General features: G+C 39.2%; 1 protein-coding gene across 12 annotated transcripts in view; it reads left to right on the forward strand.

Annotated features, from left to right (window-relative positions):
- Positions 1-11,826, forward strand: part of NCOA7 (nuclear receptor coactivator 7) — a 146,566-nt gene extending 134,740 nt beyond the window's left edge. For 8 of the 12 annotated variants that reach the window (XM_057738471.1, XM_057738473.1, XM_057738470.1 and 5 more), the window contains 6 exons: positions 2,322-2,447; positions 3,765-3,917; positions 8,776-8,871; positions 9,303-9,376; positions 9,728-9,845; positions 9,996-11,826. In XM_057738471.1, coding sequence (XP_057594454.1) covers positions 2,322-2,447; positions 3,765-3,917; positions 8,776-8,871; positions 9,303-9,376; positions 9,728-9,845; positions 9,996-10,064 — 636 coding nt within the window. In that variant the 3' untranslated portion in view covers positions 10,065-11,826. Of the gene's footprint in view, positions 1-850; positions 1,049-2,321; positions 2,448-3,764; positions 3,918-8,775; positions 8,872-9,302; positions 9,377-9,727 lie in introns of those variants that run through there. The other 4 variants (XM_057738477.1, XM_057738478.1, XM_057738482.1 and 1 more) reach the window with 3 other exon arrangements.
- The last annotated feature ends 13,080 nt before the right edge of the window (positions 11,827-24,906 follow it).

The raw sequence follows: 24,906 nt of genomic DNA on the forward strand, positions 1-24,906 counted from the left end.
TAGATGGTGTCCAGGCTCTTGCATTGAGAATCAGTTCTGGCTGACCTGAGACTGGTCACCACACATCTGCCAGAGCCTCATTAGAACGGACCCCCGGGATGAGCTATGTAGTCACGCTCCATCCCCCAGCAGTACTGGAGACCAAGAGGCCATTTCTGATCTGCAAAATTCACAGAAAGATACCTAAAAATTAATCCAATGGTGATCTACATTTCTTTCCAACCCTCTGATATCTGATCTGGGCAGTAGAGGAGGACTCATCATGCTTATTAGTCATTAAGATTAATATTTTTAAAGGTTAAAAGGTAAATATTACTTTGCCAGCTCTTTTGAAAAACTGAATCTAAAGTAACATTTTTCTCAGCCTCATATAAACCGGATGTTCTTCCATTCTTTGAAGCTTCTCATATCCAACAGACATGACATGGTATTGAAGTGAAACACCATTGTTCTAAGGGTAGTGAACCTACCTCCGGTAAAGGCTCCTTTTCATCTTTCCTTTGAGATTCCAACTGATGTCAGAGAATACACATAACGTTTTAAAATGGAGGTTTCACTTTAGAGAGAATGCAGAAAAAAAATCTGAAAAGGCAGGGCTAGAAAAGCTAGCTCAGCCAGCCGGACGACAGTTGGGAAGAAAAGTACAAGACGAAGAAGGGAAAAAAAACCCAAAACAATGAGGTTTTGTTGTGCTATTAGGAAACCACCCTTTCAAAGGTGAAAGTGTCATTTTACAGCCTCACAGCTATGCCTAACAGGAAGTGTGTGTTTGCTCTAAATCCTAATTTGGGTGTGTTCCTGTAGAAATATTGAACCCTCTCCTAAGGGAAACAGAAACTCAATCATGCAGGAAACAGATACTGCATAAGCAGTTGTAGCTCAGTGTGGCTGTAAGTAATAGTGGTGTGGAGGCAGATAGAGAAAAAACCTGCGCCTCTTCAGAGAGCAAGCAGGCAGTTCCCACCCCTTCACCATGAGAGTCCGAAGATTGCCCCTGGACATTCAGATTTTCTATTGTGCCAGACCGGACCAAGAGCCTTTTGTGAAGGTATGTTGGAGTCCTGAGAGCTAACCATGTGCCCGTGAATCCTCCAAGCTCTGCCACTCAGACGTTTTGAAATGCTTTCTAATTAGAAAGGATCGTACTGATATTTCAGCCAGAGCAGGTATTTTATTCACTTTGGAGAGAGAGATGGTCTGGTTTGCCTCTTCCCTTTGGAGTCAAAATTCCATACTGTTTTTCATTCCACAGCCCCATTTTGTACCTGTGTTAAGTGTAGAGTTTCCCCCAAAATATGTGCTTAATTTAATACATTTAAAATACTGGATTCATGATTCTTTGACAGTGTTTCTTTAAGTAAATACCCCTTCAGAAGATGGTAAAATTTAAGGGCTAATTTCCTTATCTGTAAATCTGGCTCAGATGACAGCATTTTGGAAACTGAGTAGTCAGGATCTGACAACCTTCACTAAATGTAACATAAATGTTTTTTTCTCTGTGTTGCAGAAGTCATTAATATTTGTACTCAGGAATTTTGATGAATTAATTACCTTCTGTCTATATCCTTCAATTTCAAGATAATTTAGTGATTTACCCAGATTTTCGAGAGGCAAAAGAAAAAAGATTTTTAACCTGGTAGCTTGTAAGTCTGTATATGATGAAATAATAAATGTTGTATACAACGTCATGTTTCTGTTCTCAGCTTTGAAGGAAAGCTTACTTTGATGGTTTCTGAACTGTCCACAAAGAATCATAACCTAATTGTAATTTAGACTAAAGCTTGGTGTCTCTTTGTATTGTTGCTTTCCTAGATGTTATCATTCGCTATTTCTGTCAAGGCTGGTTGCTATGTACAGCCTTGAGAGAAAACATTAGGAGTCTTGATTAAAAAACTATCCTTATCTTCCCAATTTCCCTATTTATAGAAGACTTGTTTACAGTATGATATCTGATTAGTCCCTCAACAATTCAAATTTAGATGCAGGCTAATGGAGAATAATTTAGGGCATTTCAAGGGTATAAGTTGCTTGTGGAGTTATATATACATAATTCTTACTTGATGACTGAGCAATAGTAAAACTGGAAAACTTGTGACTGTAATTTGTGTATATTAAATGCTATAGCTGTACTGTGTTAAATTCTCCATTTGCTCTGCAATTGGTATTGTAATTAGCCATTTCCCCCAAAGTCCTAGCTCAATTTATGTCCTGCTGCTAAAACCCTACCTGTTACAGGCAGTTGTGTACCTGAGGTCCTTTTTAGCAGGTGAAGGAAAAGCAAAAATATAATTTTTCTTTGTTTACTTGTCTTCTCCATTCAGATTATCACCGTTGAGGAGGCAAAACGCAGGAAGAGCACGTGCAGCTACTATGAAGATGAGGATGAGGCAGCCCTGCCAATCCTGCAGCCCCACAGTGCGCTTCTGGAGAACATGCACATCGAGCAGGTGGGGTCTCCCTGGGGACTTCGGATGGGGGTCTTCCAAACCTTAAAATACATTTCCCATCTCTGACATTTGCTCTTCTCCCTTGGGGTGAAGGATGAGCCAAGTTGTAAAGGAAGAACACCAGCAGCCTAACCAAGGCCCTTATCTGCTTCTGAAAGGCAGCATCCCTGCCACCTTCTTGGAAGTGCGAAGGCTTGGCCAGACACCTACATCCATTCGCCAGACCTGAACAAAAAGCCATTTCTTGTCTTCAAAACAATTTCTAAAGTGTCCTACTGTAGTCCTAATGATTTTAAAGGATCCAAATTTATCCTGATTACCACAGAGTTCTGATGGTTTTAATTTATCCAGCTCAGTAACAGTCATATAGCAAGTACACTTTGCTTGCTTTATGAAAACCACCTACCATTAGGAGTAATTTTCCTTTTTCTGTAATTTTTTTTGTTTACTTTCTATTTTCTGAACATCTCTTACTTCAGTTTTTATGAAATACTATGTGCTTGTATTTGAACTTTAGTAAGGGACCTCTTGTACTTTCCCCACCAGTCACTTAGAAACCTGAGTTTCAGAGACCTTAAAGAATCATCAGGTACAAGGCCCTCAATTTACAAATGCACCTGTGGAGGCCCACAAACGCTAAGCGACTTGACCAAGTAGTTACGGAGGTGGAGTTCATGCTGATTCTAGAACTATGTCAAGCATTCTGACATAGTTCAGCATTTTACATAGCCTCCTTTGTATGTATTTTTAAAGAAATATGCATTATTGCTATTTATGGCAGCCAAGTGTAAGTTACATATTAATGTAAGTGAAAGATAGAAGTGCAGTGAGGACAGACTACATGGGAGTACTAGCATACAACACCTGTGTTTTCTTGGTCTCACTTTGGTGGGAATCCGCAGTTGTTGGTAGCAGCTCTGAGCCTTTGAAGGGTTAGAAAGAACAACTGGAGAAACATGAGCTGCTTGGTGAGAGTCAGGTTGAAGTGTAAACAAGAGAGCGTGTGTCTAAGTCATACCTCTTTATCAGGTTAGGTGCTGTATCTTCAAATGTATAGTGGCTTAGGGACCCTTGAGGATCATCCCTGAGAGGGAATGCATGCTCTGGGGAGCATCCCTGCCAAGGTAAACACTGTCAGGCAATGATTTTGCCTTGTTAGTTTACAGTGGCAAATATTTGCTAGAGTAAAAGGGAGCAATGTGAAAGTAGTGTGATTTTCGAGTTTGAGCCACAGGCATCTGATTTGTGCTACAAGTTCATGAGTGAATGTACAGATTTGCAGACTGTATATTTACATCTCCATCTTTGGATTCACAGCTGGCCCGACGCCTTCCAGCAAGGGTACAGGGGTATCCATGGAGACTCGCATATAGCACATTAGAGCATGGGACCAGCTTGAAAACTCTCTACCGGAAGTCGGCATCGCTAGACAGTCCTGTCCTATTGGTCATCAAAGATATGGATAATCAGGTGAGGCTTGTTCCTCTTACAGAATAAAAAATTTTTTAATGAAGCTTTTCAAACTTACACAACAGTAGAGAGACTAATATAATGAACTCCCATCACCCAGATTCCACAGTTAGCAGGATTTTGCCACATACACTCATTCTTTTCTGTTGGCTTTTCTTTCCTAAAATATTCTGAAGTACATCCCAATTATTATGTCATTTCACCCCTACATATTTTAGAATGCATCTCTAAAAAAGAAAATGGAGCATATCTCCAAATACAGTCACACTGTAAGGAATTTTTTTCCTGTACTCATCATACAGTAGGAAGCCATAATGATATTATATAACCTAAAAATGGAGAAGTTGGAAGAAATATCAAGTTTAGATTTGGAGGTAGTTGCAGAAAGAAGTTCCAGTGCCATACCAGAACTTCTTCCAGGTGGCTGAAGCAGCGCCCACCAACCCGGCCTGCAGAGTTGCTGAGATGAAGAGCCAGTTAAGGCCATGGTGTGTTGTGCCTAAAGGGCCCAGTTGTTATGAAACAGGAGAAAATGCTCTGGACCATTGCTTCTTGCACTTTCGCCTATGTTGCCCTTGGCCTTGGAGGCACTGGTGCAATCTAGATATTAGCTCCATTTACCCTACACTGTTAATTCTTCCCTCAGTTAGCTTGGATTATGAGTGGAATCTGTTGAGGTTTCTTTCACATACCATCCAGGCAGACTTCTGCTTCACAAAAGGAAGGCATCTTTCAAGTCTGCTCTTTATTCATTTCAGCTTGGTCTGTATTATAGCAAGAAGAAATTTCCTTACACTTTTAGGCTGTAGATATCATTATTTTCTCTTTGGAAATTTGGAAGAAGGGTTTACTTGACAACCATTTACTTAGTCACCCATTCAGAAAATGTATAATGAGTGCCTGTTAGGTGTGGGGCACTGTTAAGAATTGGGGAGCTTGCTGAGAAGCCATATAATTGGGATCATTTTGGGGGAAATAGATTTTTGCTGTCATAATTTGTCCTGAGAAAAATTAGCAGAGATGGGGGTACTAAAGGCACTTTCTCAACTGTGATCTTTCCTGTGAGCAGATTACAGTATAATTATAGATTAAGAGTTATGGGGAATAGTTTAGCTATTATCATTGTTACTACTGTTATTTACTGATTGAGAACACTTTATTTAATCATAATCTAAGCTGAATAGTAGGGAGAGTCAAGTTAAAATTTTACATAATAATAATATGGGTTTAAAATGGAATTACTTCAGAAAGAGAAAAACACATATTGTATATTAACACATATATACGGAATATAGAAAAATGGTACAAATCAACCGGTTTGCCAGGCAGAAATAGAGACACAGATGCAGAGAACAAACATATGGACACCAAGTGGGGAAAGCAGGGAGGGTTGGTGGGGAATGAATTGGGAGATTGGGATTGCCATATATACATTACTAATAAGAAAAAAAATACCAAATTGTACACTCTAAATATATGCAGTTTATTGTATGTTAACTGTATCTCAATAAAAGTTCTTAACAAACAAACAAAACAAAACAAAAATGGAATTACTTAGGGATTTAGTGAAATGTTTGCAAAGTTAGGTGCTGCATTTTAGATGAGATAGGGCTAGATGGCTTTAGACCACACACGTACCTGCACCATAAGTATAGACTAGTTCTCCTATTAATTTACCAAAAGATAACTTGTTGGAGAATGTGTTGGCCTCACAGAGCAGGTTTTGGTAATACACGATATTACTCAGCTTCCTATCAGCAGATGTGTAAAGGAGGCCTGCCTATACCTGAAGATTACACTCTTTGTCTAGAGGTATATAATCTTACTGAATCTGGTTCCCTGGAGGCATTTGTGTTATTTGAAGGCACCTGGACACTAACTCTGCTTTCCCCACCCCATCTACCCCCAAGGCAAGGATGTGGCTTTGCTGTGTTTAGGAACATGATAGAACAACACCTGTAAGTTTATCTGGAAATGATTTATGTGAAGTTCTAATATAAAAGCATTACATATGCAGAATGGCAGGCATGAGGAGTTCTACAGAATCAACCCCCCAGTGAAACAACCATTACTGGTGGGAATTATAAAAACAACAATCACTTAAAGTCTCTGGAAATTGTCCTAAGGGCATGCAGCAAGTGAAGAACCATTTATTTAAGAAAATCTACTAAATCTCAGTAATAACAGTGAGATCCTGTGGCACTTGAAGTACAGCCTGCTCCCTCCCCCAAACCCTGTTCAGACAGAAGCTTCCTTCTGGGCACATGTGGACAAGAAGATGAGGATCCCTCAACCCCAGCTCCCAGGCGAGGACTATCATATGCCTCCTCTAGGGGCAGGTCCTCAGCACTTTTTTTTTGTTTTTTTAATAAATTTATTTATTTATTGGATTTATTTATTTTTTTATTGGCTGTGTTGGGTCTTCATTGCTGCACACTGGCTTTCTCTAGTTGCTGAGAGTGGGGGCTACTCTTCATTGTGGTGCACAGGCTCCTCATTGTGGTGGCTTCTCTTGTTGTGGAGCATGGGCTCTAGGCACGTGGGCTTCAGTAGTTGCAGCACATGTGCTCAACAGTTGTGGTGCACAGGCTTAGTTGCTCCACGGCATGTGGGATCTTCCTGGGGCAGGGCTCAAACCCATGTCTCCTGCACTGGCAGGCGGATTCTTAACCACTGCGCCACCTAGGAAGTCCCCCTCAGCACTTCTTATCCCTACCTGAGATCTGTGTTCACAAGCTAAATTTCAGGCAAGTGGAGCCTAGAGGTAGGGGTCTCTCTTCCTCAAACCAGCCCCTTCCTCAGAGGACAGTTGCTCTACCTTTTCTGCATGGCTGGCCGAGAATACAGGGGTCTCTACTGCCCTTGCTTCAGCACGTGGGGCAGAAGGTCCATGTCAGGCGAGCAGAGCCAAGACCAGTGGCTACTGCCCCTGCCCATAAAACAGGATTGTACCTTTGAGGAAAACAGGCCACTGTCCAGCCCCCAGCTCCAAAGCAGAGTCCCTGGCTCCCAGCTCCAGGGGAAGAGGTGGACCATAAGACATATAGCACAGAAGCCTCCCCAAAGGAACTGACATTATTTAGAAGAACATAGGGAAGTTCAATCCAAGGGGCACACCAGAAAACAATCAAAATTTTGGTGGTAAACAATTAAGAGGAGGCTGGTAGCTCCCTGAAGGCAGCAAAGCAAGCTATAGACCATTTAGTTTACCAGAGAGAACCAGGGAAAGAGACAGCTAAGGAGAGCCTTCCTGGAGTCAGGATACATTTCATAGACTAGCTAAAGAAACTACCTCTGCAAATGTAATTGAATGAGACTTTGGAGTAATTTATGCCACAAGGCATTGTGGAAAATAATAGAGCGATTATCAGGTAATAGAGTCTGATCTATACTAAATTCCAGTGAGGTATACAAATGTTACTCCTATGTTGCTTTATTACATCTTTTCACTTTTTGTCGTAATTTTGTTTATATTACATTGATATAATTGATAAATTGTTACATAGTTGTTCATATAATTTTTATCTAAGAAAGCTGAGAGAATAAAGGACAGCAATTATACATTTATAGGTTTTGTCATATTAACTTTCCTTTTACCACTTCTGGTTGTCTTCATTCATTCCCCTGGATTCCTTTGTTATATTAGTGTCAAATATGTTAAATTTTCAGATGGTATAGACCCAACAATTCTATTACATACATATTACACAATTTCTTCCTAAGTGAATTAATAGAAAAAAAAATAGACATTTTCTTACATAACCATAATGCTATATACCTCAAAAACAGTAAGTTCTTCGTCTCATCCTATCTCCAGATTTCCATGATTGCTAAGAAAATTTGTTACGGTTTTTTCTTTGTTATTAACGTCTCTGGGGAGAGGTCAGAACATGGGTTAGAAAGGGTTTCTAGACTTCTTACTCTACCTAATTTTTAGTATTTCAAGGAGCTAGGAACTGAGTGTAATTGGTAAAGAAGAGATTCCATGATGATGATAATCCAATTTAAATTATTTAGAAAAATTATAAGACTTTTTCAGGTAGACTCCACTTAAAGCATTGTTTCTCAAGTGGGATTTGGAGAAGGTATATCAAAATCACCTAGGGACATTTCCAGCATATATTTGCTCCCTCTTGCCAGTCCTCACCCCTGCAAGTACTGGTCAGGATCTGCACAGATGGATAGGGAGCTGAAGCAGTGGGCATGCGTACTCTGAAAACACGTTCCTGCCCAACAAGAAAAAATAGAAGTCATTGATTCAGATACATCCAAACCACCTTTAAAGCCCGCAGTATTATGGAATTGTTACTTGTTTCTTAAAATCCATTTTGCACTAAGATATATTGGATCAGTCATGTTAAGGATACAGTTTTAATAAATGTATTGAAAACTCATTTTTACCTGTCAAAGGAAAGAAAAATTTATTTTCTCTGGGGAAATGTCTGGCCACGATTCTACTTATAAAACACATCAGAGACCTGCCTTCATTTCCTCAACCACTCACTTATTTCCGTGTGGAAGATGCATCATGTTGTTTAATGTTCCCAGCATGTCCTCTGTATTCACTAAAAGAAAGTTGTCTCTATAGTGGACTTTGGAAGTCTTTTAAAATTGGAGCAAATTGTTGGCCTTTGACAGATTAAGTTCTCTGGGCCACTTGGGTTCTAATGAGAACTGGAGACATTTTCTTTGCTTGTTGCTGGTCTTTTTTATTTAGGAACTCTGATTTTAGTAATGATCTTTGCTGAAAGAGATATAATGAGATCTCAGAGTAGGACTGTGCTAAAATATTTCAGAAAGCCTTTCTTTGGGAGGTTTATGTTCGAAAGTAGATAACGCTTCTGTTTTCTTTTGACAGATTTTTGGAGCATATGCAACGCATCCTTTCAAGTTCAGTGATCACTATTATGGCACAGGCGAAACTTTTCTTTACACATTTAGCCCTAATTTCAAGGTACCCAGATGAAATACCCAACTTCCTAGTGTCACGGAGTCAGGAGGGTGGTTGGGGTTGGAGGTGGGGGGCTGTGGTTGGAGCAGCAGCTGTCCCATCCCGTAACCTCACCTGGCCTCGCTGTAGCCTGGCCAGCACTGCATGACTGCAGCACAGGAACTGCCTAGATTCCCTCCCCAGGCCTTGGGAACTGCTCTTTTGCATGGTCTGAGATTCAAGAAGGAATTGTAGGTCAGAGCCAACGTGTGCCTGAGAGATCTTTCCTACCTTATCGCCGCCCCTTTGGAGATAGCATCCTGTTGTGAGAAAGGTCTGGCTGTCAGGAGCTTCCTCAGCCAATGAGTAGTGTCCTTGCACACACAGGTACTATCCTCTTTGCTAATTCTCTAGAATTGAAATGTCTGTTCTCTGTCTTGTGTTTCTACCCTAAGGTCTTTAAGTGGAGTGGAGAAAACTCATACTTTATCAATGGAGACATAAGTTCTTTGGAACTTGGTGGTGGAGGGTAAGGTTTTTGTTGTTGTTATTAATTGACCACCTTTTTGACCCAGGTAGCTGAAACTTTGGTGTCAGGTGATTTTAGCTAGTCCATGTGCTTCGATTATTTAGGATAATGTGGGCTAACATGACACTAAGTATTGAAGACAAAATGACTTATTTATGTGTCTAAATGAGGGACTACTGCCACCTATCTTTTAGGAAAGATGGGTCATTTAAATGATATAAAGGATATGTACTTTTTGTTTTACAAGCAGTTTAGGGTTTTGTCTGTCTATAGCATAAAAGAAAGAAGTTGTGGCAAGGGAGGACATAAAATTGAAATGTTTTCACCATTTTGTTTTTTTAACCTTTACAGGGGACGATTTGGTTTATGGCTAGATGCTGATTTATACCACGGACGAAGCAACTCCTGCAGCACTTTTAATAATGATATTCTTTCCAAAAAGGAAGACTTCATAGTTCAAGACCTCGAGGTATGGACATTCGAGTGAAATTCAGACTGCCTTAAAACAGAGCATTAAAGAGACTGGTTTCAACCAGCCCTGCTGAAGCTGGCTGGGAGACAAAGCCCCTGCCAGACAGCCTCCTCCCCTCATAGTGCTTTCTTTCTGCCGTCATCTCAGAGCGGATCACACTGCAGAGAGATTCTGAAAGGTACATGTGGAAGGCAGACGATGAAGAAAGAAATCTGAAGTCCAGTTTGTCGAAAGACTTTGTACTCTCACTTCCTTCAAATCCATACAGTGAGGAATCGGGATATTTATAGATGTGAGTTGAATGCAATTTTTATTTTTGGTAACTGTGAAAAGGAAAATACTGTGGAAATATATACATTCCTTGTATATTTATCAACATAATTTTCATTACCAAAATGTACAGCATACTATTGTTTGCCATGGAAAGTTTAGTCTCATTTAGAAAAATTGAGAGTGCACAGCACTTAAAGGGAATATATGATTTTTTTAAACTGTTTTATTTATTATTTCTAGTATGTTGTCTGAAGTGTGTTGGCAGTTTTTTCTTTTAATGTGTCAAATCTTGAAATAAAGAAATGTATACATTTTGTGCTATGTTTTGGTAACAAACCCATTTGCTTTATATAGTTTTATATTAAATTTTTTTGCCCTGATTGTTTAGGGTGATATATGTATGTGCTGCTTCATGTCCACCACACACATAATTCTGAATTTTTTAAAACCCATTCCCAATGTTTATGGATTTGACTATTGTAGTCCAGCTTTCCATTTAGTCATTAAAAAGGTACATTTTAGTTACTTACTCTGAACATAATTGTGTAAAGAAGAATAAGCCATTTCTCACAGTCATAAGTTATTTACAAAAACGTACACCTTTATGATCCTAGATTTAGAACAAATCCTGCTTTTGAAAAGAAAATGTTTTGCTTCTTATAAAATCATGATCGTTAATAACAAAAATTGTATTTTTATTGGATTTTTTTGCATAATTTTCCCCAAGTTTTCACATTAACGAACAGGCCTCTGTTTTAAATGAGTGTTTTAATTTCTGTATATTTTATATCAAATGAAAAATGTAAAATTATTCCAGTTGTCTTGGTTTCTAGACTTTTATTTGAGAAAAATGCAAAGAAATGCATTCATATGAAAATTGGAATAAAAAGTAAAAATCTGTTTTTTAGTATCAACTCACTTTTACATCATAAAACACTCTTTATTAAAGTTAATAATAAAGGCTTGTTAAAATTTTAACAAATATTATTGATTGTCAGAATTTTATGAAAAGCCAAAGACTGCTAATGGAAAAAAATGTCAAGAAATAGCCAAAGCCGAGAAAGTGGTCTGTCATAAATTACATTCGCAGTGATCTTTGAAAGGAAAAATTAATAAAATGTAGTGTTTATATACCTGCATTTAAAAAAAGTAAACAGTTCTTAGAATGTTGGCCTTAAGCTGGCAGAATATTTCTTTTAGCTTATTCTCTTATTTTAGACTATAAAAGAGAACAAATTGCCAAGTGGCCTCCTGTCAGATCAACAATTATTTTACTCCACTCACATTCCATGCAAGTTTAAATGAATGCTGTAAAATCTTAAATCTATAGCCTGGGTGTACTTTCACCCAAGTTCTCCTATTGAGAACTCTTGATTAAGAACTTATTGGCAGTTTAACCGTAATCTGCTTGTTGAATTATGTGTTGGTGTGAGCTACCAGGAATGCCTCATGATGATCACGTTTACCATTTATGCCATTTGCAACCATATGCTATTAACAAAATGGTCATTTTGCATATAGTTCACTCCTACCTAGTTTAGTCCACAATACTATACTTGTGAGAGCATATCCAGATGCTGTGTTCTCTATTTAAACCAGTATTGTTCAATCAGAAATGTGTGGCTCTTCATTTATGGATATTGAGTACATGTAATGCAGTGCTAACCCAATATTTTCAATAAAGGAATTTATGCATTCAGTGTGATTTTCTTTCCTGAGGATGCCGCCAACAAGAATTTATTGCATGTTAGAGCTTTTACTTCCGTGAGAGGATGATGAAATAGCCAAGACTAAATAAATAAGGTCCAGTGCTCATGTTTTTATTGCTACCTTGGAAATTCCCTCTTTGTTCCCTGTAGCCACCCTCCTATTCTTTCATCAGTCATGAGAACTGTTTCTGTTACAGTTACCAGAGACAACTCTTGGCTCTGTCTAGTAGTTTCTCTGTTCTTAATCCTAGCTGTTCTTTGAATAGTGACTTTCTTTTTAATATCTCTCTCGACCTACTTCCTAACTTCCATGAGACACCTTACCCTCTGATCAATTTCCTCTGACATCCTGTCTCCTAACCCCTAAAGATGAAGACCTCAAAGAGTATTCATTCCTTTGCAATTCCTCAGTTCATGAGTCTACATCACAAGATGTGGATGAGAGGGGGCAACCAAATGTCTCACCAGACTGTTGAAAATGATTTAGATACATCCCCATGCTACAAGTCACCAGGGACACCCTAAACTAGTGTGAGAAGTATCACTAGCCTCATTTGCTTTCCCTTTCCTTAAGTCCTTCTAGTTTTAGAGGCATATGAAACAGGACTAATAAAAGAAGTACTTTCCTTTTGAGGAAGGCATTAAGAATCTTTTAAACTAGAAAGGCAAGCTGAGAATCACGCTCTTCTTAGGATGCCTAACCTATTTTTACCAATATAATCAGATAAAGGTATGGAGGTCAGAAACCAAAGGAAGTGCCAGAAAATAAACAGCCCTACTTGCCCTTTGTGCAAGTATCAAAAGTACCTTTGACCACTTCCCTCTGCCCAATCAGGTCTCACACTCCTCATTCAGGGTAAGCTCTAACCTCAGAGCATCATATCCTCCTACCTCCTTGCCTGTTACCATTATCTATTGTGATCTGACACCAAAAGTTACCTTTACTGAAAAAATTAGAGTTTACAATCTACACCAAATCCAAAATCTTACTGCCTCCACCCTTCTACTTCAGATCTCTAGTGGTTCAGAATAAAAACTAGACAGAGCCTCCCTGCTATGCTCAATCAAGCATCCAAATGGTGTTTTTTGATAGAATATCTCTGTAGACCTATTTTCTAGATCAGTGCTGCTCAACAGAACATTCTACTCTGATGGAATTGCTCCGTGAATTTGCACTGTCCTTTATTGTAGCCACTAGCTACCATACTAATGTTGAACACCTGAAATGTAACTTGGATGACTGAGGAGTTGAATTTTTTATTTTATTTAATTCATTTAATTTTATTACTTTCATTTAATTTTAAAGTATTTAAATTTAGGCACATGTGGCCAGTGGCTGCCATGTTGCACAGCACAGCTCAAGATCAAGATTTGGCACAGCCATATCACATGTTGTCAGCAAGGAACTCAGGCTGTTCCTCCCTCACCAGAAGAGAACCTTTAGTTCTAAGTACTTTGATTTGTCCTTGCCATTATGGATCCTCACTTGGCACTGCCTAAAGCAACAATGTGTCTCATTATTGTTTAGGTCTCAGCTAATAAAGTGACCAGAGGGTTCAGTTTCCTGAGAGTCTTTTCACACTGAAAACTTAGCTCTCTAGGATTAGTGATCCTCGTCTTTAACGAAAAATAATGAAAAACTTCGCCCAGTGCCCAGGCCTTGTCTCAAAAATTTCCTGCCTCGGCTGTCGGTATGTGCTTTGTTCCCATCCCGGACATTCTACTGCCCATGGCAGTCCGATAGGATGCCATAACCTCACCAGGCACCCATCCACAATGCACAATGAACCACAGGAAGGAAAAACAATTTATCCCTCACACAGAATTGTGCATCCAGTTTCAGAATCATCAAGGAATAATGAACCACCCAAAATGCCTCAAAAATTTCTATTCAGTGACCAATCTTCCTTATTAAGCTTGCCAGCTGGGATGTCCAATGGCCACGTGCACACCCAGAGAACCTGCCTGCCTGTGGAGAAAGTTTTCAATATCAGCTTTTTAGAATGAAGGGCGATCAAAAGGCATAAGAAAAGAGATAATTAGGTAATCTTGGTGTCCTATTTACCCATCAACAAGAGCCCATCATTTCATCAACCACTCCACTTCTTAATATAACTCTGAGGTTATACTGAAGAAAATGCTAAACAAGAAACACCTACAAGAGACATTCACATTCAACATACTTGGATGATAAGGCATGTCTTCCCATGTCTCAGCAGCTAAAAAGTCCTCCTTACCTTGACATATTTTGAACACACTGGGATTCAGCCAATCAATTCAGCCTTTAATCCCTACAGCAGTCCTTGGTTTAACCACAATCTCTACTGGATGATGGATCAGCCACATTTTACCTAACTGCTGCCTGAGATCAGCTTTTTCATCTTTGAAGATTCCAACAATAAGAATATTTCTACAAAGATATGCTGAGTTGAGGTATTGCGTTGACTGTGAGAGCTGTTAAAAGGCCCTATTATTACTCTATACCCAGCAAGGCCTAGTCTTGTTCTCTTGCAGCACTTGTTTCCCTCTTAGATCCTCCAAAGGGTCAGAAAAGTGGGTAGATTTGACCTGGGGTGACAAGGAGAGCTAGGGGGTATATGGCATACGTCTCTTTCAGCAGATCATACAACCAGATCACTCAGGTACTCAAAGCCTCTAAACACTTTGAAAGGCAACAAAGCATGGATTAAGGGATGGATTCTCTAGAGCGAGACAGTCTGGGTTTGAATCTCAGCTCTAGAGCTTACGAGCTATGTGATCTTGGTTAAGTAATTTAACCTCTATGTGCCTCATTTTCCTGATCTCCATTATGGGGATAATAATAACCAGCCCATGACTGCATCATGATTAGAGCACTTAGTGTCTGACGTAAAGTGAGCACTTCTAAGGGTTAGATAAATAAATTCATGAAGAAATACTTGCTTCAAATGGAGGCATCAACTAATGATGTGAGAGTTGCAAAGGAAAGTTCATCTTCTAAGACAGCAACTTAGTTATGAAAACTACTTTCAGACATATTGCAATGGTTCCCATTTGCTATTTAGAATTTTTAAACTGAGATTTTCTTTAATTATAAAAGTAATACATGTTCATGGTAAAGTTTTCAAACAGTACAGAGGGAATTCAGTAAAAGGCAAACACTTCTTTCCCTATATCCCCAGAGGTATCAACCACAAAAGTTCCTTCTGTTTCCTTCTAGAGCATTTCTATGTGTATCCTTATTTATATCTTCTTCATATAAACAGAAGCATCCTATACACACTGTTCTTTAGGTTTTTTAATTTAACAATATACTATGAACAGCATTTTTTTTTTATCAATATATATAGACTTACCTCATTATTCATTGCATGGGTCTGTCATTATTTAAACAGTTCTTCAGTAGTGGATTTTTTTTTTGGCTATTACAAATAATTATTAGAGAATATCCTTGCATATAGAACTTTGTTCATTATGAATGTGTATATTTGTAAGATAATTTTTAGCAGTGAGAATGTATGCACTTTTTATTTTAAAAGATACTATTAATTATTCCACCATAAAAGTTACACTAGTTTACACCAATTGTGTATGAGTGTGCCAGTCAGTTACCTCACGCTCTCACTAATACTGGTTATATTGATCTCTTTTTAATCTTTGCTGAATGTTGTTTCATTTTCTAATCATGAATGATGTTGAACATCTTCCCACATGTATTAGCCAGATTTGTGTCTTTTTTCCTGAATATTCTGTCCAAGTCCTTTATCCATTTTCCTATTGAGTTTATTTATTTTATTGGCTGTGTTGGGTCTTTTTTGTTGTGCACGGGCTTTCTTTAGTTGCAGTGAGTGGGGGCTACTCTTCATTGTGGTGCACGGGCTCCTCATTGCCGTGGCTTCTCTTAACGCGGAGCACTGGCTCTAGGCACGTGGGCTTCAGTAGTTGCAGCACACGGGCTCAACAGTTGTGGCTCACAGGCTCTAAAGCGCAGGCTCAATAGTTGTGGCGCATGGGCTTAGTTGCTTCGCGGCATGTGGGATCTTCCTGGAGCAGGGATAGAACCTGTGTCCTCTGCATTGGCAGGTGGATTCTTAACCACTGCGCCACCTAGGAAGCCCCCATCATTCATTTCTTTTTTTTTTTTTTTTAATTTTTTTAACTAATTAATTTTATTTATTGGCTGTGTTGGGTCTTTGCTGCACAAGGGCTTTCTCTAGTTGCTGAGAGTGGGGCTACTCTTCGTTGTCGTGCGCAGGCTCCTCACTGTAGTGGCTTCTTTTGTTGTGGAGCACAGGCTCTAGGCGTGTGGGCTTCAATAGTTGCAGCACACCGGCTCAATAGTTGTGGTGCATGGGCTCTAGAGCACAGGCTCAATAGTTGTGGCACACGGGCTTAGTTGCTCCGTGGCATGTGGAATCTTCCCAGAGCAGGGGTCGAACCCATGTCCCCTGCATTGGCAGGCGGATTCTTAACCACTGCGCCACCTAGGAAGTCCCCATCATTCATTTCTGATATAATTTCTCAACCATAATTTTTTAGATCAAGTCAAATTTATTCAGCATGATTTTCACTCTTCATTTAAACATCTCCCAAAAGAATGTTATTAACACATACTCACCTTATCTAAAATGCATCCTCTTGTTTATTCTCTGCTTAATTACACCACCCCCTATACTTCAGAACATTTAGAAGTAACCTCCTCCAAGATCAATTTCACTTTGCACTGGCCTGTAATCATTCCGTTAATACATGTCAACATCTTTAAGAAAAATCTTGGGACAAGATTTGAATGTCCATCTAAAGTACCATCCACTGGTGAGTTAGCTAGAGCCAAGCAAGGTTAATGGATGACTTCTGTCTAAATCTCAAAACCCTGTCACAATGCCTTGCTGAGAAACAAATGATGTTTTAATAACAATAATAATATGAAGAGGAGAATGAGGAAGACAGGTAACATTTATTTATCATGATTTTCATCCTCCTTTTTATATGCATTTATCATATTTGATCCTCAAACTGAATATAGTATAATTATTATCTCTGTTTTAGAGATGAGTAAACGCATTCTTCAGGAGGTTAGGTAACTTCCCTGAAGTCAGAGTTCATGAGGGTTAAAGCCAGGATATGTTTAGTTGTGACCGACTGTGGTTTAGCTGAGTTTTTTTTTTTTTTTTTTAGCTCTTTATTGGAATATAATTGCTTTACACTCTTGTACCAGTTTTTGAGGTACACCAAAGTCAATCAGCTGTATTTATACATATATCCCCATATTCCCTCCCTCCCGTGACTCCCCCACCCACCCTCCCCGTCCCGGCCCTCTAAGGCATCATCCATCATCGAGTTGATCTCCCTTTGTTATACAGCAAATTCCCACCGGCTATCTATTTTACAGTTGGTAGTGTATATATGTCTATGCTACTCTCTCACGTCATCCCCTTCACCCCCCATCCCCCCAACCCCATGTCCTCCAGTCCATTCTCTGCATATGCATCCTTATTCTTGTCACTGGGTTCATCAGTACCATTTTTTTTTTAAGATTCCGTATATATGACTTAGCAATGAAACTTAAAAGCTTTTGCACAGCGAAAGAAAGCATAAACAAGACAAGAAGGCAACCCTCAGAATGGGACAAAATACTTGCCAATGAAGCAACGGACAAAGTATTAATCTCCAAAATATACAAGCAGCTCATGCAGCTTACTACCAAAAAAGCAAATAACCCAATCCACAAATGAGTGGAAGACCTAAATAGACAGTTCTCCAAAGAAGACATATAGATGGCCAACAAACACATGAAAAGATGCTCAACATCACTAATCATTAGAGAAATGCAAGTCAAAGCCACAATGCCATCATCAAAAAATCTAGAAACAACAAATGTTGGGGAGGGCATGGAGAAATGGGAACTCTCTAGCTGAGCTTTTAACCACAACAGTATGCTGACCATTGTCCACTCTCTACAATATCTCCACCACAGGGTTAACCACACCCTGCTTAACCACCTCAGGCACCAAGATCCATTGTTTTCCACTCTGGAAAGAAAGCTCTTTAATGGCTGAAAGGTCTTCCATAGCTAATGAGGTCTATGTATCCCTATATCCCCAATGCTTGGCAGGGTGCACAGCACCTAGAAGGCTTTCGATAAATGTTTTTCAAGTCAAATCCAACAAAGTACATATAACTAAAGGAAACGAACCCCAGAGAATTTGAATTTTGACCAACTTGTGTGTGGATGCTTCCTGGGAAAAGAATTCCTTCATTTTCAGATCTCTTAATTACTGGCATTCTGAAAAGTGCAGACTGAAGGAATGTTCCAGGGCCTCAGGGCTTTAGGGCGTGACAGTGAGTCACATTCGATTCCACATGTGAAATCTAGAAAGTAGTACAGAAGAACGTTTAAGGAAAGATCAAACTATCCAGTGAGTTTGCACTTTTGTGATAGGGTTGAGAGAATAGTGCAAAAGCATATGATAAACTGGATTCTCCAGTTCTAACTCATTGTGTTGATTTTGGAAGAAAGATTAATCAGGCAAAAAAATCAAGGACATTTTATGTGGAGCATTTTTCATACAATTATAACCTAGGCAAGTGTGTGGTACTGGCTAAGCATGCAGTAAATGTTAGCTAGATCCTGGAACCTCTACTTATCAGCAAGTTATCAATACGTAAACTCTCTGTGCCTCAGGTTCCTCATCTGTAAAATGAGAGCAATATTACCTTCCTCAAAGAGATGTTAGGAGAATTAAATGGATTAATATATGTTAAATGTCATTATACTATATACATTTACTTGTTAGAGATGTGCTCTTTTCTTTTCCCTTCAACATTGTTTCTAATATTCTTTCACGTTGTTATTGCTGCTATATTTCATTTGTGTGTGTGTTTAATATTCTTCCATGCGAATGTACATACCACTGTACCACTATTTAATCCATTCTCCTGTCAGTGGATAGAGTTGCTTGCAGTTTTGTCTGGCTCTGACCATTGTCCTGAGGCCCATGAGAAAGAGCTACACTGGGATGGAGTATGTATTTGGCTTTACAAGATAACTCTTCAATGTTTCACGGTGATTGTAACATTTACATGCTTATTAGAATATTCTGTTCAACATCTGATATTGTTAGTTTTTGCCAATTTCAAGAATGTACAGTATTATTTCATTGTAGTTCTAATTTGCATTTTCCTGGTTACTAATGAGGATGAGCATCTTTTAATATATTTCCTAGCCACTCATGTTTTCTCCTTTGTGAGATGTCTATTCATGTCATGCCTCTTTCTTCTAATCTGTCTTCTGGGAAGTGGTCACATGAAATCCTTGCTCTTACTGCCTTAAGAATCATAGACATTAGTCAGTCTCTTAATTCCATCTACCTTTGATGAGGAGGACAGATAGTTAACATGATGATACCAGAGGTCCTCAGGCCCTACAGGAGCATTTACTCAAGCATCTCCCTTAAGTGGTCAATATCTAGGGAAAAGGGTGAAAAAAGGAGAATGTTTGTTGATTTGTGTTTTGCTTTGCAGATTTGGGCATGTACTGGCACTTATTAATTTGATTATGTGATTTTTTTTAGAAGCGGCATCAAGCAGTTCATTTGTAATAATATTGGGTTGGCCAACCCAAACAGTAAACATTTACTGAGTGCTTATGCATGAGGTGCTATTCTAAGCACTTTACATATATTATTTCAGTTAAGTTTTACAATAACTTGTGATAGTCATGAGATAAGTACTCTATTATTATTTTCCAATTGAGGAAATGGAACCCCTGAAAAATTAGTGATTTGTCTAAGATGGAATCACTACTAAATAGCAGAAATTGAGGGAGTCTGACTCCCCAGCCCATGCCTTTAACCACTTAGATAACCGCAGGCGATAGCAAGTTAGTTGGCAGAACAGCAAAAATAGAGGGAGGGCATGGTGGGTGCCCAGAAGCAATTCTGGGAAATGGCGGGCTTTTGGGGTTTATGCTGGTTAGGGAAGGAAGTGAAGGTGGGAATGCAAGAGAAAGCACTGACGAAAGATCAAGAACAGAAATTACTAAGAAGTCAGGAGACAGTGAAAGTTGCTAGGACAGGTGCTTTCAGAGGTGTGAAGAGTCATTTAAGTTTAGGTTTTCACAGCATCTGGGTAAACGTCAAGTTAGGATTTTGCCACAGGAATGAATTGTGTTAAAGAGGAATGGAGGCAAAGGGCACTGGAATCCCTGTGACTAAGAAGCTAAATCAATCACATCAAGAATCACGGATGCTGAGGTTGTCTGAGATGACACGGGAGTTTGGCAGCATTTGAGGGCCAGGTGCTGAAGCTCTTTGTGAATCTTGGGGCGTGACCAAGAAGCTGATGCACGGTGTGATTATGCTTCATGCTACAGCATGATACTCAGAAGGGTACAGAGGGTGGGGAGTTGCATACAGTTAGGAGTGGGATCACCTGGACTAGCAGTTAGACATCAGAGAATGCCAACACTGCTCCCAAATCTCTTTCAGCAAGTTGGAAGGTGGGGAGAAAAAGCAGGTTTTGTTTGTCAATGCTCAAGGGAAGTGATGTCCTTGGAGGAATGCCAGGTTTCAGTTAAGGCAAGAAGGTGAAGGTATGGTTCTGTGAGGAAGCTGATATATAGATTAGGGTGCTTACAAAGAAATTGTGGCTTTTAAAGTGGAAAGAGATTGAAAAGAGGTCAGAGGTGGAAAGAAGGTGAAAAAGAAGCATAAGACAGTTTGGGTACGAGTAAAGACAAATTAAAAAAAATGTATAAGAAAAAGAATGAATGGTGAAGATGAGATTTATTGGCCTTGAGATTATGAAAACACACAGGTGTAAATCTGACCACATAATTGACATTAACTTCAAGATAATGGAGGTGTGCCGATTTACATGGTAGCTGTTTTCTGTTGGTTTGAGGGAGAAAGGAAGTGCCTCTGGTTCTGGTTCTACTAAAAGGTCTGAAAGATGGACCCCTCTATCATCCACCAACTAAATGATTGTGAGTAGGCTGATTTATCTTCCTATGTTCCATTTTTCTACATTTCTATAAGACGGGTAATAGTATTTACTTCTCTGATTTGTCATGAGAATCAAATTAATTTACATATACGAAACTGCCCTAGAAAATTGCAAAATTTTAATCACATCAAACTTTGTTCATGCTGAATTCTTTATCAAAGAATGCAAAGTCTAAGTGTAATCTTGACTGATAAAAGCAGAAATACCTTCAATGCTTTGAAGACATGCCTCTCAGGAAAGCATTATGAAAAAAAGCAGAAGTGTCTGCATTATATTCTGTAGACAAGTAAACAAAATACTTTATCAGGGAAACAGCAAGAATGGGAAAGTTGCTATAAGGAGACGGGATTTTTTTTTCTTTTATTATTCTCTCCATTACAAATAATTTGCGCAGTTTCCACTTCAGAACAGATCAGGACTTCCCTTAAAGTCCTACAGCAAAGCTTGAACAGTCACAACTTGGAACTCTGGGTCACTTGCCAATATTTGTTCAAAGAGCACTCTAAATAAGGCAATTTAATAATCAGAAACTGGAAATTTCTCTCCTTTCCCACACACAAGCACTCCTTCCTCCTCTTCTTTTGCCTCTTAGACATTTCACTCATTCCAACAGATGGAGGCCAATATCATGCAATACTTAGTACCAAGTAACAGCCACTTTAGCCTTAAGTATTTCCTTTTATACTGTTTTTCTTTCTTTTTTTATAAATTTATTTATTTATTTATTTTATTGGCTGTGTTGGGTCTTTTTTTGCTGTGCGCGGGCTGTCTTTAGTTGCGGTGAGTGGGGGCTACTCTTCGTTGCGGTATGCGGGTTCCTCATTGCCGTGGCTTCTCTTGTTGCAGAGCACGGGCTCTAGGCACGTGGGCTTCAGTAGTTGCAGCACATGAGCTCAACAGTTGTGGCTCACGGGCTCTAGAGCGCGGGCTCAATAGTTGTGGCGCGTGGGCTTAGCTGCTCCATGACATGTGGGATCTTCCTGGAGCAGGGATGGAACCTGTGTCCCCTGCATGGGCAGGCAAATTGTTAACCACTGCACCACCTAGGACGCCCTTATACCGTTTTTCTTAAGGAGGGGGAGATATGTCCACGCTTTTCTTTTACCTTCAGAACAATCTAAAATTCTTGAGACAATGGTGAAACAGCAGAAAGTTATTCCTATTTACTAAATATAAGCCAGAGAAGGTTTCTGTATTTATGTTCAGAAAATATCTATTTAAGATGTCGAAAAGGGGTGTCTACTGTAGAGAAGATACTTTATGAGATTAAGACAACTCACGAACACACATTCCATATCCTCACTGTAAAGTGGACTAAACACTGCACTGTATCAGACATAAGGTTGTAGTAGCTCCATCGTCTGTCTCTGCCAGAAACACCAAGAAATCTGCCTAAAAATGCCTTGTGGCTTTTGACATCAGGGTTGAACAACTCAGAAATTTATGGACTGAGATTATTTATGAAACAGAGAATGATTAAAGGAAATGAAGTTTATCTGGAATCCTGAATTTTAAAAATATGTTAAGGGACTTTCCGGTGGCACAGTGGTTAAGAATCCGCCTGCCGATGCAGGGGACATGGGTTCCATCCCTGGGCCAGGAAGACCCCACATGTCTTGGAGCATCTAAGCCCATGCGCCACAACTACTGAGCCCACATGCTGCAACTACTGAAGCCCGTGCACCTAGAGCCCATGCTCCGCAACAAGAGAAGGCACCACAATGAGAAGCCCACGTGCCGTGATGAAGGGTAGTCCCTGCTCGCCACATGGAGAGAGAAAGCCCACATGCAGCAACAAAGACCCAACGCAGCCAAAAATAAATAAATAAATATTTAAAAAATATATAAAAATCTGTTAAAATGTTTTCCTTATGACAAAAGTACTATATTTTCATTGTTGAAGATGTAAAATATACAGATAAGCCAAAAGAAGGAAAAACATCAAGCCATAATTTATCCATCCAGAGATCAGAGTGCAAATATATTTAGCATATATCCTTTCAGACATTTTTCTTACAAATTCATATGTATATTTAATAAACATGACTCATACTAGACATATCATCTTGTAACCTACTGAACACAAAGTCAAAGTACAGGAGCACAGGTTCTTGTTAGACTGCTTGGGTTTGGGTCTCAGCTCTGTCACTGACTAATGGGATGACATTGGGCTGCATGAGATCACCAAGGGAGTGAGTATAGATAAAGAGCATCACCAAGTTGTATATGTTAAATAGGTACAGCTTTTTATGTGTGAGAGGGAGGGAGGGAGGCAGTGGGGCAGGGGTGGGGGGGAGAGAAAGAGAGAGAGAGAGAGAGAGAAACCTAAGGCCAAAGCGCATTAGTGATGAGAGAGGTTTAGAAGAAGGGGCAGCAGCCAAGGAGACTTGAGAAGGAACAACCAATCAAGTAGGAGGAAAGCTGAGAAAGTGTGGTGCCCTGGAAACCAAGAGAAGAAATGTTTTATCAAGAAGAAGATAATAATCAACTTTTGCTGAAAAGATGAGTACTGAGAAGAGGCCATTACGTCTGGTGACACGGGGGTCACTGGTCACCTTGACAGAATAGTTTGGATGGGATGATGGCAGTGAGAGCCTGATGGGAGACAGTGTGAGAGGAGAGAGGGAGAGGGATTGGGAATAGTATAGTCAACTTTGGGGGGAAGTTTGGTCACAAAGGAGAGCAGAGAAATAGATCAGTAAGTGATAGGGAAAGCATGGACAAATAAAGGCTTGTTTTATTATGGTTTGATGTTCAAAGTTGGCTCTTAATAAATGTTTGCTACTGATAAGAGTAATGTGATTTACAACCACACTGTATATTATTTTCAGTATCAGTTATTTTTTATTGAAGTATAGTTAATTTACTGTGTGTTAGTTTCAAGTGTGCAGCAAAGTGTTTCAGATGTATATATCTGAGAGATAAAAAACTTACCCCACATCTTCACAGATGATAAGTTGTACAGCTGTCTAACTCCAGAGCCTGCTCTGAAGCAGGGTTGCTACTGGCCTATATGGTGCCCTTTTGAAATTAGAAAAGAGCACTCCATTTCGCAAATAAAATTTAAAGTTAGTTTATTGTCATACAACTCAAACTGCTGTTTCCCAGGGGAACTATCCAGAACACCAGCTGGTAGCAACTCTGCCTGTGCACATGCAGTGCCTATATTTTCTCCTGCAACCACACCAGGACATATACTCCAGACAATTTTCAAATACTTTGTTTTGCTCCTCCCACTTCCATGGTAGGGAACTATATCAAGTCCAACGTTTGGGAATGGGAAGCAAGTTTTTGAAAGTATCAGGTATGTAAGTGAAGCAATCACGGGTATCACTAGTGACACAGTCAGGACAGCTGCGACTCCCCCTATGTTCATAGCAGCACTATTTACAATAGCCAAGACATAGCCTAAATGTTCACTGACAGATGAATGGATAAAGAAGATATGGTACATATATACAACAGAGTACTACCCAGCCATAAAAAATAAAATAGTGACCTTTGCAGCAACACAGTTGCAACCAGAGATTCTCATACTAAGCAAAATAATTCAGAAAGAGAAAGACAAATACTATATATCACCTATATGTGGAATCTAAAATATGACACAAAGACCTTATCTACAAAACAGAAATAGACTTACAGACATAGAGAACAGACTTGTGGTTGCCAAGGGGGGAGGTGAGGGGTGAATTGGGAGTTCAGGATTAGCAGATAAAAACTATTACATATAGAATGGATAAACAAGGTCCAACTGTATAGCAAAAGGAACTATATTCATATCCTGTGATAAAGTATAATGGAAAAGAATGTGTGTATATATATTAAACTGAATCACTGTGCTGTACAGCAGAAATTAACACAACATTGTAAATCAACTATACTTCAATACAATAAATTAAAAAAAACCCAAAATGCTTCATTTCAGGAAGATTCATAGAAAAGGCTTTTTGACAAGTACAGGTTTCTGAAAACTTTCATATCATACAACTGAATTGGGTAAACCTGACGGCTCTATAAAACTGTTAATTATATGGGATTGAGTAAACCGATGGACATGGTTATGACTTTTTGGTTTTGTTTGAGATATT

This window comes from Hippopotamus amphibius, chromosome 6, assembly GCF_030028045.1.
Source record: "Hippopotamus amphibius kiboko isolate mHipAmp2 chromosome 6, mHipAmp2.hap2, whole genome shotgun sequence".
In the NCBI taxonomy this organism is placed as follows: Eukaryota; Metazoa; Chordata; class Mammalia; order Artiodactyla; family Hippopotamidae; genus Hippopotamus; species Hippopotamus amphibius.